Source organism: Gymnoscopelus microlampas (genome assembly GCF_963454915.1).
Source record: "Gymnoscopelus microlampas genome assembly, chromosome: 16".
In the NCBI taxonomy this organism is placed as follows: domain Eukaryota; kingdom Metazoa; phylum Chordata; class Actinopteri; order Myctophiformes; family Myctophidae; genus Gymnoscopelus; species Gymnoscopelus microlampas.
The window spans coordinates 44,268,500-44,288,571 of NC_139953.1; the positions used below are offsets into that span (position 1 = coordinate 44,268,500).

General features: G+C 39.3%; 1 protein-coding gene across 1 annotated transcript; it reads right to left on the minus strand.

Moving 5' to 3' along the window:
- Window positions 1-3,458: 3,458 nt before the first annotated feature.
- Window positions 3,459-6,942, minus strand: LOC311063409 (cysteine-rich venom protein-like). The gene is made up of 9 exons (XM_084082841.1): window positions 6,871-6,942; window positions 6,619-6,682; window positions 6,304-6,360; window positions 6,177-6,211; window positions 5,951-6,041; window positions 5,297-5,439; window positions 4,871-4,965; window positions 4,616-4,701; window positions 3,459-3,667 (listed from the first exon to the last, which is right to left on the minus strand). The coding sequence occupies exons 2-9, from the start codon at window positions 6,677-6,679 to the stop codon at window positions 3,540-3,542; spliced, it is 696 nt and encodes a 231-aa protein (XP_083938967.1). The 5' UTR covers window positions 6,680-6,682; window positions 6,871-6,942; the 3' UTR covers window positions 3,459-3,539.
- Between the last annotated feature and the right edge of the window lie 13,130 nt (window positions 6,943-20,072).

Consider the following 20,072-nt stretch of genomic DNA (forward strand, 5'->3'; position numbering starts at 1 on the left):
GACAAACATCACACAGGGAGAAGAGTAGGATATGAAACGCCTGTCCAATGACTCTTATGACTCTTTTTAAAGTTGATAAATAGTTTTTGGAGGATTGATTGATTGTTCAATCGATTGCATACTTTATTAACAAGATTATTAAGTACAGTCAAAAGTTATCCTAGAAGGATAACACAAAAAGCCACAGGGGAATTCAGGGATACGGTGGCTCTTCACATTATGAGATAGGAAGCCTTGGGGCTGTTATCAATGAAGGTGTTGGTAAAAATAGAGAGAAGTATCATTCAAGTACTAAATTGCATTTACTTTTATTCTCAGGGTGTAGGAATGGCCTCTCCCCCCATCAGTCTCAAGTCCCTGTGTCCCTGTGCCCTGTGCGGTCTGGGTATGTCCTGGGGATACTACAACACCTGTATCAAGTTAAAGGAATCAAATCGGCAGAAAACAGGGAGGTTTTCACAACAGAAAACAACTTCCTGCACAAACCAAGAACCTGCTAATCCACATGAAGAAAACAGCCCCAACACAAAACAAGAACGTGCTAAACCTTCAGCCATAATCCTAGCCCAAACATCCAGTCAGAGGACAGCTGTGGCTCAGCTGGAGAAGACACTCATTCGAGAGATGAAGAAGAGGCAGATGTGTGATGCTGAGTTGAGGAGGATCCAGAAATATGCAGTGGATGTGACTCTGGACCCGGATACAGCGAATCCTCACCTCATCCTGTCTGAGGATGGGAAACAAGTGAGTGATGGAGACATAAAGAAGAATCTCCCAGACAACAAAGAGAGATTCTCTTCAGTTGTCAGTGTCTTAGGAAAACAAAGCTTCACCTCAGGAAAGTTTTACTATGAGGTTCAGGTTAAAGGGAAGACTGGGTGGGATCTAGGAGTGGCCAGAGAGTCCATCAACAGGAAGGGATTCATCCCACTGAACCCCAACAATGGTTACTGGATTATAGTGTTGAGAAATGGAAATAAGTACTGGGCTCATGCTGACCCTCATGTTCTCCTCCCCGTAAGAGAGAAGGTCCTGAAAGTGGGAGTGTTTGTGGATTATGAGGAGGGTCTGGTCTCTTTTTATGATGTGGAGGCCAGAGTTCATCTCTACTCTTTCACTGGCTGCACCTTCACTGAGAAACTCTATCCATTCTTCAGTCCCAGTCTTCATTATGGTAAAAACTCTGCTCCTCTGATCATAATTTGATATCACCATTGTTTTTGAATGGGGGAAGTCCAACTTTGCTGACCACACGACATAGCGCAACACTATGCTATAATTCACTTGTATTCAGTGGTGAGCTGTGGATTTTTGAACTAAGGGTACTGTATTTGACGCGCGCGCACGTGCGCGCACATAGCCACTCAGCTCAGTGCTAGTTGAAATACTGTATTCTTCAACATGTGATTATTAATGTAATCATATGTATTATTATTTTGTTGTATTGTTGCATTGTTAATTTGTTGTTTCAAATTAATTATTTTATTTTCCTTTTAATTTTATATAAAAGCCCTTTACATAGCTCACCCACACATAAGTAGGCCTACTTAAAATAATCAGACAACTTGTCTTTGTCTTGTCTCAGAGAACTGGGTCCTCTGCTAAGCGATCCCCTTCACACCTTGCAGTGCAGAGACTGTTGTCTGTCATTGTGAGAGGAATGTAACACATTCAATTCAAGTCCGTGTCTTTTCTCGAGTAGCCTAATGTTATGCAAAGCAGCCAGGTAGACGCTATTGAGAACGGCTCGCCACTGACGGCGCGAACCTTGAGAGGCTATTGTTTTTAAACTTTAAGGCGTTAAAGACCGCCGCTGACGGTGCGTGCACGCGCGCCCCCAGCTCCCACAGTGTCAGAACTAAGGGTACGCCGTACCCCCCGTACCCCCTACAGCTCAACCCTGCTTGTATTATAATGCCACTAAATGAATTGTTTTTAGCTTTAATAAAGTGAACAAAACGCAGTACCCTGGAACAGTGAATTATTGACAACCAGCGCGTCTGGCAGGTAACATTTCCCCTGATTTAGCCTCTCGGTGACTGATTACGTTTTTTTGATTGTCGCCATACATATACCTTATGATTCTACTGAGCTTTATTACAATATGTTTTGTATTGTATGTACTGATGAATTGAGCACAATGGACCACAATTGAAACGAGCCCCTTGGGGCTTTTTGTGTTATCCTTTTAGCCTAATTAACCTTTGACTGTACTACCTTAATATTGTTCATTTTGTTTTAGTTTAAGGCATCATATTTTGAATACAATTACATTTAGTTTTAGTCATATTTTAGTAATCTGAAATATTTTAGCTTTAGTCTAGTTTTATTTGACTAAATATCATAAGATTTGAGTTGACTAAATCTACAGTTGATTTAGTCGACTACACTGCATTTTGGCAGGCCTTGGTGGCGACGTAATGCCTGATTTAAATTTAGTTGTGTGCCAAAAACAATTTGATCTACAAGCTCACAACTCGTCGGGGACACGTTGTGAGCTTGTAGATTGGCTATTTTCGGAGAGTGACCCACACGCAGTCGAACACAAAATGGCTTGTCTTAGCTCTACTGGATCTCTTGTCCACTAGTCCCTCCCTAACATTTTAGTCTAGTTTTTTATTTGTTGACGAAATTTTCAGCATATTTAGTCTTCATACTGTAGCTATGTAGTTTCGTCAGTGAAAAAAGACGAAAAGATTTTGTCATAGTTTTAGACGAAAACATTATCGTTTCCAATCTAGATAGGACAAAAGTCTGATTTGGTCTTCCAGTGTGAAAATGTTTTACAATAAAAAAAGAAAACAGACAAAAAGAAATAGAGAAAGTCAGTATTGTAATGCTCAATCTATAAATGCTGCTTTATTTTCTAAAAGCACAGAGTGATATTTCCATTGAATATACAGTACACAGAGCAATGGTTCTCAAATGTTTAAATTTCAAGCTCTCCCCTTAACTTCGACAGCGTACAAAATGGTACAAAATGGAACCAAATGGACCCGTTGTGGTCGGATTTACAGACTTGTAAGGGTCAATTTAGACCCTCTTACAGGAACCCAGAGAGTCCCTGGAATCCACTTTAAGAACGACAGTGGTTCTCAACCATTTTCAATTTCATGTCAAGGACTCCCAAATTGTATTAAGTATTAAAAAAAAAAATCGAAAATAGTTGAACTGTAAGCTCAAAACGCGTCGCATTGTGATGCGTTTTGAGCTTGTAGTTCTGCTATTTTCCAAAATAGCTGAAGTATAAAATACTTACGGTCAAAGGGGTCAAACGCTATATCAACTAATTTAGCCGGGGATCCCCTGAAACCCCCTCAAGGACCCCTCGGTCCCCGGACCCCATTTTGAGAACCAATGGTATATGCGTACAGTATATAGCCATGGATAGCCAGAGAGAGAGAGAGACAGACAGAGAGAGACAGAGACAGAGAGGCAGATAGTATGATAGCCATGGGTTTGCATATATAAGGAACATCATTGAATGTGGATTAAATCATCATTCTTGTGATGCGTTTGGAGTCGGCGTGGGCAGGCGTTTAGTTGATCTGGGTGGTGCACTTGCAGGTGGCGGGGCACCAGCCTGCGATGGTGGTGTGACTGCAGCCCCAGTCCCGCTTCAGATCAGGACAGTTGTTGTACTTATCCTTATAGGGACATGGGTTGGCTGACAGACAGACAGACAGACAGACAGACAGACAGACAGACAGACAGACAGACAGACAGACAGACAGACAGACAGACAGACAGACAGACAGACATCATTGAGTTGATGGTGGTAGATGTAACAGTGCAATATCAATATTTATGACATGTCTCAACTTCTCCCGAATATTATTTAAACCCCTTCTTAAAGGAGTAGTTCACCCAAAAAATGACTTATTTTCTATCACTTACACACCCCATTGAATCCATGGATGTTTCGTTTTGTCACATTCCAAAGCCAATAATTTGATGACCGGCGGAGTCTCCGGTCTCCTATTGAGTGTCCTATTGACCGATGACCCGGTCATCACATTATTGGCTGGCTTAGGAATGCGACAAAAACTAAATAAATCTCCATGAATTCAAGGCTTCACGGGGTGTGTAATTGATAGAAAATGAGTTATTCTTTGGGTGAACTACTCATTTAAGGTTAAGGCGGTCTGTTCTCTCAGCCTCAATTTAGGGTTGGTGTTAGGATTAGGGTAAGGGTTGGGGTTAGGGTTAAGGTCGGGGGACCGAAGGCTGAAGGAATATTATGTACACTATCTCGTTATGGAGGCTAACAAAACATAATTGTTAGATTAAAGGTATAGGGTAGGTCGGGATACCAATTTTATCCAATCAGGATAGAGAATTCAGTCAGTATACAGATTAAACGAGAAATTGGACGTGATGACACAAAGACATGAGTAAACAGAATTGGAACTGGAACACCATACAAATTAAGCTGATAAATGGGTACTCTCTCCTGATGTGTTTTATCTTTATTAAAGTGCTGGAGAGACAGGGAGACCCCTGTTACTGAACAAACACTCTATACTATAGAGTGTTTGTTATAGAGTCTATAGAGTCTATAGCAATGATTACTATCAGAATATAGTGCTTTAACAAAAACACGTTGGTCACTTACTGCACAGCTTGTCATCACAGTCGTTGGGACAGTCACCACAAGCTGGTCCAACCTTGTAGGGCTCTTTACTACCACCCACATTACCACTGAAATATGGGACAGAACAGAATCAAATATTAAACATGATATCTGATGAGACAGTAAACCTTTTTTTTTTCTTCCTATGTCCATCTACACTAGTGGTTCCAAACCTTTTCCCACTTGAAGATCTTGCTAATGTTTGGTGTGTGACAACTTTGGGACAATAGTACTCACGGTGGACAGTACTGACAAACGTAGAAGTATTTGTACTTGGCGTCGGGGCAGTGGGCCACGGCACATCCGATCTGGTTGGAGCGGTACCACACAACCTGTGCAAAGCAGACACACACACACACACACACACACACACACACACACACACACACACACACACACACACACACACACACACACACATCACTGTTTCACTGTTTAAACGTTTTCATGTCAAGGACAGGGGCGTCACTTAGTATCTCAGGGGACGGCTAGTTCATATTTAACCTCAAATGAATAGGCCTATTTAAAAATAAAAAAGATGCTAATACTTAAGGCACTTTTACTCAAGTAAAAGTTTGAATACAGACATTTTACATGTAACAGTGTATTTTTATATTGCAACATTTAAGTTAAAACAAAGTATAGCACTGGGTGTAAGTGTACCTGTGTGAAGTGTCCCACCACTCCTCCATTGACAGAGCCCTCCCCGTGCTTCCAGTCCTTCACCTCATCGTACCAGGCCTGGATAGCATCGGTCCATGTGTTCTTTGCACTGGACATGTACAGGTTCTCACCACAACCACTGGCTACAGAGAGAGAGAGAGAGAGAGAGAGAGAGAGAGACAGACAGACAGACAGACAGACAGACAGACAGACCTTTTTTTCCAAGAAAATGAGGGCATTCAACTAATGACATTGATTGATTCCCCAAAATAATGAACAAAGTGGGGGTCAAGGGACGGTTGGCAACCATAATTACCACACATACTTGCGGGATGGATTATATTAATGCATTATATAACTTATCTTATATACAACTATCTTATCTCAGGTAGGCCTACAAGTGTAAATATGTAGACAACTTTTTTTCTTTTTTCTCTTCTTTAAGCTCCTTTCACCCTTTGCACCCCCCCCCCTTCTTCCTCCCCCTCTTCTTTCTATGGAAATAACGTTACGATGGGAACTATGTACGGAAACGAATTTCACACACTTCTTTCTGTCTGTAAACCTGTGATGTGACAATAAACCTGATTCTGATTCTGATTCTAACATAATATTATTATTATATTATTATCAATAATGTTAAAGGGGTCTTACTGCTGATGGTCCTTTCCTCGCTGGGGCTGTGTTCCAAGGTACACTTGTCGGCCCATTTCTGAGCGTTGGCGGCAGCTTCCTCACTCCACGACTGTGAGAATGAGAGGATGAGACGATGTGTTTCCATACCATTTGACATCGGTATGCAGCTGTATGTGTTTTACATGATATATGAACGTTGTCATTAAACATGTCAAATCAAATCAAACCTCCAGTAGTGTCTTACCATCTTCAGCATGTTGCTGGCGGTAGGCTGCACACCTACAGTATAGTATATAATAGTATTATTATAATATACAGTATATATGTAATTATGATTTTAGTATTATTAGTATTAATAATATGTATATGACCTCTTCTCAGCTCGTTGTGTTTGTCCACAATGTTCTTCTTGTCAACTTCGGTCATCCCTACGTGAACACAAACACACCAGAAACACCTCAAAATGTTTTAGAAACAACTTGAAAGTTACAAAGTGTATTTACTCAGGTATAGTTTTGAGGTACTTTTACTTTACTTGCATATGTTTTAAATATGTACATACTGTATAACTTTTTATTTTAGTTATAGAGCACAATTATAATGTATTAAGGTATATTTGGCTAATTAGCCAGGGATCCTTTAAAAAAAAAAGTTGATCCTCATATTTGGTTCATGGATTTTCTTACCCTCAGCTTCAGTTCCAGCCAGGAGAGCAAAAAGCACCATGAGAGCAATGTACGCCTTCATCCTCTGTGAAAAAACACACAAGAAAACATCATGTTCAAAGTCCAAAATATTAAGATAAAATCTAAAATCATCACACGATGAAAGAAAAACTCAGAATATAATTCCAAATGTACTCTATTAGGCTATTTAACACCAACGTCTAATTTAAGCAGATGGAAACAGATGATCCGCTGAAAGTAGAAGAAACTTACCTCCAGTAGTTTGAAGTGTGTCCTTTCAGATGAAATAACTGCTAATGTTGAGTGGTATCGGCTGGTCTTATGTGGTGGTGGTATATATACCCTTAAATGATTAGGGGTGTGTGCGTGTCAATCTGTGTTTACATACTGTAGATAATCACCCAGGGCATGTGTGTACTTTAGCGCCGCATCATATTGTGCCAAGTACAGTATAGTGATCAAATAATGGAACTGTGGTCAACATCAGTTACAGTAGTTCTATTCTTCAAACATGTGTAAACAGGCGAGTTCACATCACAGGTAACAATCTAGGTACTCTGTTGAAATCAATTGAATATTGGGAGGCTTATTTGGAGGATAAAAGTATAGTAATGCCAGCACACACACACACACACACACACACACACACACACACACACACACACACACACACACACACACCAAAGTTCTAAGATGATAATATAATTTGATTCATTTGCTAACAAATAGAATACTCTCAGTTTTTTGTCTGAACACTGAACCCCTTAGAACTCAAAGGTTCAGCTGAAAAAGCCTCTATGATTTGAACTTTGTTATGCAATAGGAGTACATGTTCTGGTTTAAATTAGGGTAGGCTACACATCTAGTGAACAATTATAACTCACACCTTTTCCACATTGCATTTGTACAGAATATAGACATTGTACTGTGTAAAAAATATACTAAATCGTGATTTCATTTTTGTATCCTATTTTCTTCACAATTTTGTGAACGCCCTGCAAGTGCCCCTAGGGGTTTGCTAACCCCTGGTTTAGAACTCCTGCTCTATCTAGTCCAGTGTGTCTTATTGTACGTTGATGGCTGTCAGGAACGGACTCTAGAACTTAACGTAGGACCCAAAAGAACTACACACCAACAATAAACACAAATTCTATTTTTAAATAGCCGATGTGCAAGTAGATCGGCTACAGCATTGGTTCTCAAAGTGGGGTCCGGGGACCCCCAGGGGTACTTGAGGGGGTTCCAGGAGGTCCCCAGCTAGATGATGGACAGGAACCAAATGGACCCTTATGGGTCTGTAACTCTCAGAGTTAAATTAACATTGGTTTTACAATGTGAATTGGGGTCCCAGAGGTATAAATGCCATTAAATGGGGGTCCGTAGCCTAATGCATGTCAAACTGGGGGTCCTTGAAATTAAAATGGTTGAGAATCACTGCTAGAGAGCCGTAAAAACCTTCTTTTATTGGGGTGCCTGGCTTATCTTTTCAAATGGGGGTCCGCGGGGTAATAAGTGTCAATTAGGGGGTCCTTGACATGAAAAAGTTTGAGAACCACTGGGCTACAGTATGTTCAAAAGATTTTTGATGCATTATGAAAACTTTTGAAAATAACTTGTGAAATGGAATGTGGAATTCTGCATAATGCAGCACTTTTGCTTTTGGTGCTTTAAGTATATTTTGATACCAATTGTCACGGCCCCTTGGCCTGGCTTGCAGGGCCTGTGTGGTTGTATGGTGTACTCCCCTATGTGTTTATCTCTCTCACAGATATCCTATAGGCGTCGGCCAACTTGGGGTTCCTCATTAGGTGCATTGGGAGCACCTGATCAATGCTCCCTGGAGCCCTATAAAAGAGTGGGTGGCAGCCATTCTAGGGATCCCTCTCCAGGTGACAGCACCCTTTTGTTTGTTTGCCTTATGACTTGAGTTCACACACTTTACAACATTGGTTCTCAAAGTGGGGTCCGGGGACCCCCAGCGGTACTTGAGGGGGTTCCAGGGGGTACCCAGCAAAATGTGTAAACATAGCATCAGAACAATTATGACCTTTTATACTTTGGCTATTTTTGAAAAATCTTGAAAATGTGTGCAAATCTTTGAATAATATATATTTAAAGCGAACATTTGTAACTCAAAGCTTTGCTTCTGGGGGTCCCTGGAACAAAATATTTTTAGATGGAGGTCCGTGGCCAAATACATATCATTTTGGGGGTCCTTGACATGAAAAAGTTTGAGAACCACTGCTTTACAACACCCCACACTACATTGAACACACATCCATACATTGCTGACACTACTGATTACTGAATTACACACCTCATTCCTTTTGTGAAGCATTATTTAAGTTATTTTAGTTAATAAATCACTATTACTTTTAAGCACTGTGTCCTCTTCCACTTGTCATGGCCCACGGGCCGGGTTGTGACACACTATGTTGAAGTAAATACAGCAATTTTAATTGTAACAGGGTATTTCTACATTGTGGTTTTGTTTAGTAGCCTACTTCTAACAATGAATTTACCGTTCAGCTATTTATCAGCATAAGGACCAAAGAGTTGTAATGTCACACCAAAATGACAAAGAAAAGAAAACGATTGCTATTATTATTTTATTTTGTTATTATCGTAGCAAATACTTTGTTTATGCACATTATGACACAATGCCCTGGGTGGTGTTAGTTTTCTTTATTTTTTCTTTACTTGACAATCAATTGTCTTACAAATAACTGCGATTGAATTGTGTTTATGGGATTGAACATTGGAACATATATGATAGTCTGTGTTTGTCTCCTTCAATAATGACCTGTACTGTATGTGTAACAAGCCAATTAAGCCCAAATCATATAACTTTTCCTGTCTCTGAGGCATCGTGTAACCAATTCCACTCTCAGCTGTCACCTTTCATCCAGAAACCAGGCCTGCATGGGTTTTGAGATCAAAAGGAACGCATGCAAGGTCACTGATTATCTCTGGAGGGAGGAATACTTTTAAAATGTCATGACGGTCATGAAGGCCATGGCCCCTCGGTTTGGCCTTCTGTCCCATAAACACTGATCTGCCCTGAAGCCATGTGTGTGTGTGGCAATTCACATATTGCACATTGGATATACTGCATATTGTGTTGCTTGGCCCTCATACTGGAGGCACAGGTTTGCTCCCGGTGTTTTTTCTTACCCTCAGCTGCTGGTTTTGCTTCAGTTCCAGCCAGGAGCACCGTGAGAACAATGTACACCTTCATGCTCTGTGGAAACCATTTACAATTTAGACATTTAGCACACGCTCTTAATTCAGCGTGACATACGGTAAGCAAGGTAAACACATGGTAATACATCAAAGAGACATGAAGACCAAAGAAAACATCCTGTTCAAAGACCAGGATAGACAGACAGACGACAGTCAGACAGACATATCCTTAATCCTTAAATCCTTGAATTATTAGCCTTAGGGTTGTGTGTGTGTCACAGTATTTTCATAGACAAACACCCAGATGTGTACTTTAGCGTCACGGTCAATGTCAGTTTGCTTGATTCTTCAAACCCTGTCTAGACGAGTCAGGTGATAATCTACTGTAGCTCCTCTGTTGAAATCAATTGGATATTGGGAGGCTCATTTGGAGAGAAAAGTATTGTAGGCCTATCAACAGTACACACACACACGCACGCACGCACGCACGCACGCACGCACGCACGCACACACACACACACACACACACACACACACACACACACACACACACACACACACACACACACACACACACACACACTCAAAGGTTCAACTGAAGTACCCCTATGATTTGAATTTGTGTGCAATAGGAATAAATAACATACATAGTGAACAATTATCACTCTTTCTCTCTTTATACTAGTCTCACCCTATTTGACATTGTACTATGTACCGAATATATTGAATAATGTATTAAATACAATTTCCCTCAGAATTGTGTGAATCCCCTGCAAATACCCCTAGGGGTTTGCTAACCCCTGGTTTAGAACTCCTGCTCTATCTATAGTCCAATGTGTCTTAATATTGTACATTGATGGCTGTCAGGAACGGACTCTAGAACTTAATGTAGGACCCAAAATCAGGGAGTCAACACTGGAAATTCTATTTGAAAATATTTGAATTCTATTCAAAAGCATTTGAAATAGATTGGCTTTTTTCAAAAAGATTTTGAAAACCTTTGAAAATAACGACATAATGAGTACTTTTGCTTTTGGTACTCTAAGGATATTTTGATACCATTTGTACTTTTACTCAAGTAAGAGTTTTTTATACGGGACCTTTACTTGTACAGGGTATTTTTACATTGGGGTGCTACTTTTACTTGGACAAAGGACAAATCTCCTGTTTTGAAAGTTCATGTAGTCTCTAGTCTTTGTTCTCGAGTCCCGAGTCAACACAGGCAAGTCCTAAGTCAAGTTCCAAACTAGTCCTAAACCTTTTGTTTTGAGTCCCAAACAAGTCCTACACTTTTTGTTTCAAGACCCAAACAGGTCATAATGCAAAATAATAATATGAAAGATTTACGTAAATCACATGCATTTTTTTAAATGTTTGTTTATTTTTAAAAATGGTTTCTTCCAGTCCAGGGCAGGGTTTAACTATTTCTAACCAACTATTTTACATGTCGAGGTAATTAGATAAACCTTTGGACTGTGTGGACAAAAATAAGGAACAGTCAAATACAATTAAACATTAATACTGAAGCTCTGATTCATTGTTCCACAACAAAACAATCACAAATAATTGTGTTCAGGGGATTTTGTAATAATTGTGACAGGTCTATTGATTAATTGAATGCTTTATTAGCCAGCCTTTTTAAAACAGCACGTGGTACTGTAAGACATTAATGACACCTCCTTTCTATGGGAAATTACATTTATCTCCCCCTTGTGGTGTCCTGATAGATGTTTTGTTCTCAAAGTCCAGGATAGACAGTGGTGGAAAAAGTACTCACATTTTATTAAGTAAAAGTATCAATACTTTTACTACAAGTAAAAGTTTGAAATTCAAAATGTATACGAGTAAAAGTTCAAAAGTATTGGCATCAAAATGTACTTAAAGTACCAAAAGTAAAAGTACTCATTATGCAGAATGTCCCATTTCAAGTTTTCAAATGAATAAAATCTTTTGGAAATAGCCGATCTACAGTACAAGCGCCGTGCCGCATTGTGAGCTTGTAGATCGACTATTTTGAAATGGCGGAAATGTATATAGGGCTGAAGTGTTAATGTATGTTCTGTAATATTAAGCAAAATCTACAAAGTAAGTAAATGTAGTCGAGTAAAAGTACAACATTTGAATCCGAGATGTAGTGGAGTAGAAGTAAAAGTATTGGAAATTGCAAACACTCAAGTAAAGTGCAAATACCTGACAATTTTACATAAGTAGAGTACTTAAAGTAAATGTACTTAGTTACTTTCCATCACTGAGGATAGATCATTCTAAATGATTATAGCCTTAGGGTTGTGTGTGTCACAGTGTTTTCATAGACAACATGCCAATGAACGTATTTATTTAGCTTCACTATGTCCAATATCCTTAATCCTTGAATCCTTAAATGATTAGCCTTAGGGTTGTGTGTGATGTCACAGTGTTTTCATCTGTTTCATCGACAAACAACCAGGTGTGTACTTTAGCGTCACATGATATTGTGCCAAGTACAGTAGATCAACATGCCAATGAACGTATTTATTTAGCAGCATGATCAAACAATGTCCAGAGGATCTGTGGTCAATGTCTGTTTGTTTTATTCTCCAAACCTGTCTAAACACTTGAGTCAGGTGATAATCTACTGTAGCTGCTCCGTTGAAATGAATTGGATATGGGAGACTGATTTCGAGAAAAAAGTCTATAGTAAAACTATAGACTTTGTGGCCAAATACTTTTTTTGGGGTCTGTGGCCATGAAACATTTGGAGAACTGATATATACGCTATGTATAGCCAATTGAAATATAATTTCCTCTATGCTTTTAGAAAATAAAGCAGCATTTATAGATTGAGCATTGCAATACTGACTATCTCTCTTTCTTTTTGCCTGTTCCTACTTCAGTAGCCTGGTATGGCTAAGAGTGGAGGAGAGAGTATCTCATCTCTCACTGTGTCTGGTCTTAGAGATCCTAGATGCTTCTGTTACCAAACACTTGCTTAATTACCTGCCCAGAGTGAGGGATGCTCACAGGTACCCAATCAGGGGAAGTTTATATGATCTTGTTCTCCCCAGTTTCGGGATTTAACCCTTAGAACACTTAACCTGACTCCGCCAGATGGGGCGGTATTGAGTTCACTGGTTCACAATACAGCCTCCATCTGGGATCGCTCAGAGATTGGAGTTTACACCGACCCGCGGCCTGTCGAACCAATCAGTGGCAGCTACGGGCGGGATCTTGACAAGACCGGATGTGACGCCATTGAGTTGTTCATAACTACATAACATAACTAAATGGTTACCATTGTAGTTATGTTGAGACTACGACTTTTCAGTAATCATTACTGTTAAATAGCCGTTTTGTTGTTGATATTATGATTTTCAGAAATACTCAATAATGAAGAGTTGTTAAACATTAAACAAGTGTGATCTTATCTTAAGCATTGTTTAAGTGAATAGTTATTATTGAATAAGTGTTTGAAGTAAGACTTATATGTGAAGTAAGACACATAAACATTATAGTAATTGTACGATAGTGATCTAATCTTAAGTAAAATAGTTATCATTGAATAAGTGTTTGAAATAAGACTTGTAGTTTGAAGTAAGAGTTTATTGAATCTGTCGTATTAAACAATGAAATATTTAGTTTCAACATGGCCAACAAGGCTGGTTAGGACCCAAAACTTTCCCAGTGGTCAACTAGTGAGACAGAGGGATACAGAGCTTTTGTGCAGGAAGAGATTAGAGACCCTGTAGAAAACCTGTAGTTTTAAGTCAGGTAGACAATGCCAGAAAATACAAGATACACTATAATATATATATTTTGATGCACCAAGCATGCCAAGTTTGAAGTAAATCAGTGACAGCGTGGGAAGTATTTTCCACTATATTATTTTTATATACATATAGAGACGAGCAATGACATAGTAAGTTGTTGATAAGTAAGCCTTGATTTGATTTGATTTGATCTTTATTTATCTTGAACAATTTAAAAGTACAGAAAACTCCATACATCATCATCACAATTTCAAAACATTTGTTCAAGAAGGGACAGAAAGAAGCAAATGCTTATCTAGTCCGGCCCCCTTCTTACCATGACAAATAACCTATTGTAAAACAATATGTTTTAATACAAATTGATATACCATAAAATGAGTACACAATTTACATATAATACATATAAATCGATCCTACTAAAAGTAATAAAAGATCATATAAAGTAAAGAAAATAGTCAATTTAAAAAACAATTCATATACAGCAAATAATCATAGTAACTTATTAAATTAGTCAATCAGTATAAAATGATCTGACCATAATGTAGTATAAATGACTGCTTATAGCATCGCTTGAACTGTTTAACATTTCTGCAGTTTTTGATACTTATATCAAGATTATTCCAAAGATTAATACCTGATATTGAAATGCACATTTGTTTCAGTGTTGAATTAATAATTATCATCTGTTTAAAATTATGTTTGTTTCTTAAATCATATTTTCCATCACTCTCCTTAAAAAGCTTCTGGATGTTTCCAGGTAAACTCTTATTCCAGGCTTTAAACATGATTTGTGCCGTTTTAAATTTTACCAGATCTGAACATTTTAGAATATAAGATTGTAAAAACAGATTATTAGTGTGATCAAGGTATCCTGCTCCATTAATTATCCTTACTGCTCGTTTTTGTAAAATACAAATCTTATTTAAAGTGCTTTTATAGGTATTTCCCCATACTTCTACACAGTATGACAAATAAGGGTCAACAAGTGCACAATACAGAGTGTGTAGTGATTTCTTATCTAAAATGTGTTTGGCTTTACCCAGTATCCCTATTGTTCTTGCCAGTTTGGTGCACACATATTTTGTATGGGATTTCCAGCTGAGTCTGTGGTCAATTTGGACACCCAGAAACTTGATCTCATACACTCTTTCAATCTTTACCTGGTCTATTTCTACATTTATTTCTATATTTATTTGACGATTTCCAAATATCATAAACTTGGTTTTACTCAAGTTTAGTGATAATTTATTTCTGTCAAACCAGTGTTTCAATTTGAGTAGCTCACTCTTGACTTCTGTTATGAGTTGATTTAAATCATCTCCTGAACAGAAAATATTTGTGTCGTCCGCAAAAACAACTAACTTCAGAATGTCTGATACCTTAAAAATATCATTTATGTATAAAATGAACAATTTGGGTCCTAATACTGACCCCTGTGGGACACCGCAGGTAATGTTTAAGCTATGTGACTTAGAATTTCCAATTTGAACAAATTGTTGTCTATCATTTATGTAACTATGCAGCCAGTCAAGTGCTACCCCTCTAATACCGTACCTCTCCATCTTTTTTAACAGCAACCCATGATCAATCGTGTCAAAGGCCTTTTTGAGGTCAATGAACACACCCACTGCATATTTCTTATTGTCAATACAACCTGTAATCTCTTCAACTACCTCCAACAAAGCCATAGAAGTTGATCTTGATGATCTAAAGCCATACTGACTGTCATTTAGCAAGTTATTGCTGTCTATGAATTTGTCCAGTCTTTTAACAAATAATTTTTCCAATATCTTGGAGAACTGCGACAGCAGGGAAACAGGCCTGTAATTGGTATAAAGATGCTTATCACCCGTCTTATATAAAGGAATAACCTTAGCCAGTTTCATTTTCTCTGGAAATATTCCAGATCTAAATGACAGATTACATAAGTGAGAGAGGGGATCAACGATTCCTTCAATGATGCTTTTTATCAGTACCATGTCAATATCATTTCCGTCGGTAGATGTTTTGTTAGCGCAATTTTTTACAATCTCTATAATTTCCCCTTTGTCAACAGCTGCCAGAGAGAATGAGTTTGAGTTTCTCTCCCCCCAGTCCTCCACCTCAACTTTCTTCCCTGTTACCTTTATTTCTTTGGCTAGATTTGGACCAACATCAACAAAAAAGTTATTAAACCCATCAACAATATCCTTCATATTTGTGATCTTGCTATCCCTGTCCTCAAAACGGTCAGGGTATGTGAGATCAGTTTTTTTGTTTCTAATGATACTATTTAATATGCTCCATATTCCTTTAATGTTGTTTTTATTCTTGTCTAATAATTTTGTATAGTAATCTTTCTTACAAGACCTCATAGTATGTATTAGTTTATTTTTATATTTTTTATATTTTAACTCTGCTTCTACTGATTTGTGCTTGATAAATAATCTATACAAGGAATTCTTTTTTTTACACGCATTTTGCAATCCTTTGGTCATCTATGGGTTTTCTGCATATTTATTCTTGTTAATGTATTGTTTAATAGGGCAATTCTTATTATATAATTCGATAAATATATCTAAAAATAATGTATATGCTATATCAACCTCTGTTTCCTCACATACCTCTTTCCAGTTATAGTTCAACAGTTCATTTCTGAATGCAGATAAAGTTTCAGCAGATCTGTATCGCCTATATTTGATTTCGTTTGACACCCTCTTCTTCTTATAATTACATTCATAAATTGCAAAAACAGGCAGGTGATCACTGATGTCATTCATCAATATACCACTTTTGTTTCCATCAATATTATTAGTAAATATGTTATCAATTAGGGATGCACTGTGGGTTGTTATCCTGGTAGGTTTAGATATAGTTGGAAACATACTCATACTGTACATGACATCAATAAAATCATCTGTACTTTTATGTTTTTGGGGATTCAATAAATCAATGTTGAAATCCCCACAGACATAAATAACTTTCTGTTTTGATGCTAAACAGCATTTCCATATTGGTGATAAAGGTTTCAATATTTGAACCTGGTTTTCTGTACACACAGCTAACGATTACATTTTTCGTTCTCTCAGTGTCAATCTCAATAGTGATACACTCCATCACATTTTCAACAGCTAATGACATATTATCAATAACTTTGTGAGATAACCCTTCATCAACAAACAGAGCAACACCACCATACTGTCCAGATTCTCTGCTGATGTAATGAAAATCATAACCATTTAAAACAAAATCTGCATCTTTCTCATTTCCAATCCAGGTTTCTGAGACAGCAACAATATTGAAAGCATGTTTAAATACTTTCAAATATTCTTTTATGTCTTTAAAATTTGCATTGAGACTTCTGCTATTAAAATGAATAATTGATATGCCCTTTTCATATGAAATATTTGCATTAAACTGACTCTCTGTATAATATAGACAGTTATCACTGATGGTCTCAAGCAGGTTAAGGTCTGGATCTAAGTCCTGTTCAATCTCCATCATGAGTAGATGTTACAACACATATTAACAAGCAAAACAGCAGCAACATTTCATCCCTGCACAGGAGTAATGATGGTTACACCTTATTGGTCTCTATCAAACCTCTCTAGTTGGTCAATACTTGTGATGCAAACCCCACCTGAGTTCTCTGCTGCACCATTAGATTTGATAAAGACTTTACAGCTGATAGTCCAAGTGGACTGGATTTTACCTTCCTTTTTCAGGGCCCTTGCTTTTCTAGCAAAGTCTGCATTTTTTTTTGTGAGATGTTCATTTATGTAAACATTTGAGCCCTTTAGCTTCCTACCCTGTTTCAGCAGATTTACTTTATGTTTCCTATTTGCAAATCGAATGATTATTGGTGGTATTGCTGGCCTGTCGTTCAGCCTCCTGGATGGCAGCGTGTGACATGCCTCAATATTGTCAATGTCAATGTCAATGTCTTTATCAAAGAGGAATGATTTTACCTGTTCCTCAGTTGACTCCTCATGTTCAGGACTGCTCGCTGATGCAGGGCCTTTCACCGCCTGGACAAAGCTCCTTGGTTTGATCTTCAAACCTGAGATGATGACATCGTTCATCCTTGAATATTGCTCTAAACTGTCCAATCTATTTTCCAGGAAAACAATTTTCTTCTCTTGTTCAGTGCTTTGTTTTTTGAGCTGCTTCACATCACCAATCAGCTCTGTTATGATGGCCTGTTGCTTCATCATTGTCTCCACGTTAGAAGACATAAATTCCACTGCTGATTTCAGCTCCTCCATGTCCTTTTGCAGCAATTTCAACCCCATCCTGAATCTGCTGGTCTAGACTAAAAACGAGTCACACAGCAGATTAACCTATTTACTGGTGATTTCACAGCAAACCACTCTGATGAACACTCCACACTTGAAAGGCCTTCTGGAGCCTGGTGGTGGCCTGGTGGATGCTGCTGCAGGCCTGTGTGGGCCTGGTGGTAGCTGTCCTCCTGTAGCCTGGTGCTGGCCTGGTGGATGCTGTTGCAGGCCTGTATGGGGCCTGGTGGTAGCTGTCCTCCTGAAGCCTTGTGCTGGCCTTGTGGATGCTGCTGCAGGCCTGTGTGGGCCTGGTGGTAGCTGTCCTCCTGTAGCCTGGTGCTGGCCTGGTGGATGCTGCTGCAGGCCTGTATGGGGCCTGGTGGTAGCTGTCCTCCTCCTGGAGCCTGGTGCTGGCCTGGTGGATGCTGCTGCAGGCCTGTATGGGGCCCGGTGGTAGCTGTCCTCCTGTAGCCTTGTGCTGGCCTGGTGGATGCTGCTGCAGGCCTGTATGAGGCCTGATGGTAGCTGTCCTCCTGGAGCCTGGTGGTAGCTGTCCTCCTGTAGCCTTGTGCTGGCCTGGTGGATGCTGCTGCAGGCCTGTATGAGGCCTGGTGGTAGCTGTCCTCCTGAAGCCTTGTGCTGGCCTGGTGGATGCTGCTGCAGGCCTGTATGAGGCCTAGTGGCAGCTGTCCTGCTGCCTCACACACTGCTGCCTCACTGCTGCCTCACACACTGCTGCCTCACTGCTGCCTCACTCACTGCTGCCTCACTCACTGCTGCCTCACTGCTGCCTCACACACTGCTGCCTCACTGCTGCCTCACACACTGCTGCCTCACACACTGCTGCCTCACTGCTGCCTCACTGCTGCCTCACACACTGCTGCCTCACTGCTGCCTCACACACTGCTGCCTCACACACTGCTGCCTCACTCACTGCTGAGCCTTGGCGAGCTACAGTATGAGGCCCATAGGGTAGGAGCCTTTCTCCTGTTTCCTTAGTGTGAGCCAGTTTTGATGTAGAAGTACACCCCCTGATGCTAGTACAGGGGTCTTCAACAGGGGGTCCGGGACCCCTAGGGGGTCCTCAGAGTTAATACAGGGGGACCGCCAAATCTTTGTGTGACATGATTTTTTTTGTTTTACATTAACCACTTGAACCCTAGCATCCCTTTTCTGTGGATAACTTTAGCCGAAAATAGCAGATCTACAAGCTCACAACGCCTCGCAACGCGAGGCGTTGTGAGCTTGTAGATCGGCTATTTTTGGCAAAGAGTTATAGGTGTAGAGGGGAAAAAGAGCAGCAAAAGTTTATCTGAAACACCATTTTATACAATATAGAGGGGGTCCCTGCTTCATCTCTCTCTCAGCTAGGGGGTCCTTGGCCTGAAAACGTTGAAGACCCCTGTGCTAGTATGTCACAGGGACTTACCTCGAAACCCTTGATGCTGAGTGCCAAGTAGGGAGGCATTGGGTTCCATGTTTAAAGTTTTGGTATGACCCGGTCAGGGATCAAACTCCGACCTCCCAATCTCAGGGCGGACACACTAACCGCAAGGCCATTGAGCAGGAGAAGTCAAATTATTGATAAGATTTTAATCATGATATTTTAATAGAGGACTCACGGCGTACAAATACAGTAATTGTGCTTAACGAGTAAAATTATGTAGAAGTGAAACATTGAAAACTTAATCTTGTTGAAATATGGAGCATTTCTGAAGAGAAAAATAAATACTAAGTGTAGTGACCAATATTCTTAATAATTTTGTTGTGAGCTTGTAGATAAGTGAACTTCTCTATAAAATAAATAAATACATAAATAATGTACTGTGACCAAAACAGGCGATATCCTTGATACTTTTATCGGCTTGTAGATCTGCAATATGATTTGTAAGCCCAAAATTAGGGACACTAAGTTGAAAGTGACAATTATGCACAATAACTGCGACAAGTAATTATTAGTATGTAAAATATTCTGAATAATCCTGCTTACTATTATATAGTGTGCACAAGTAACATTTTATTTTCTTAGATGTACCAGACGAGAAACTATGCAAAGCACCACGGTGCATTTTAAATGTAAACATACGTAGAGAGTCTGTATTGTTGACACTAACTGAATATTTGCCAGTCTATTATGCTTTACAGCACAAACAGTCTGGAGTGCCAGCCAGCAAGGACGTTCCATGCAAGCAAAACAAAAAATGTCAGTTAGTTTGACATTTATTTTACGCCTTTATTGGCATCAGTCATGTAAACAGTACTTGTTTAT

What these genes read in the sequence shown, in the direction of transcription:
- LOC311063409 (XM_084082841.1), bottom strand. Translation starts at nt 6,679, where the DNA reads ATGAAGGCGTACATTGCTCTCATGGTGCTTTTTGCTCTCCTGGCTGGA. An exon ending in ACACAACGAGCTGAGAAGAG is followed by an intron (nt 6,212 to 6,303) that starts GTCATATACATA and finishes ACTATACTGTAG; the next exon opens with GTGTGCAGCCTACCGCCAGC. An exon ending in CTGTGATGACAAGCTGTGCA is followed by an intron (nt 3,668 to 4,615) that starts GTAAGTGACCAA and finishes TCTGTCTGTCAG; the next exon opens with CCAACCCATGTCCCTATAAG.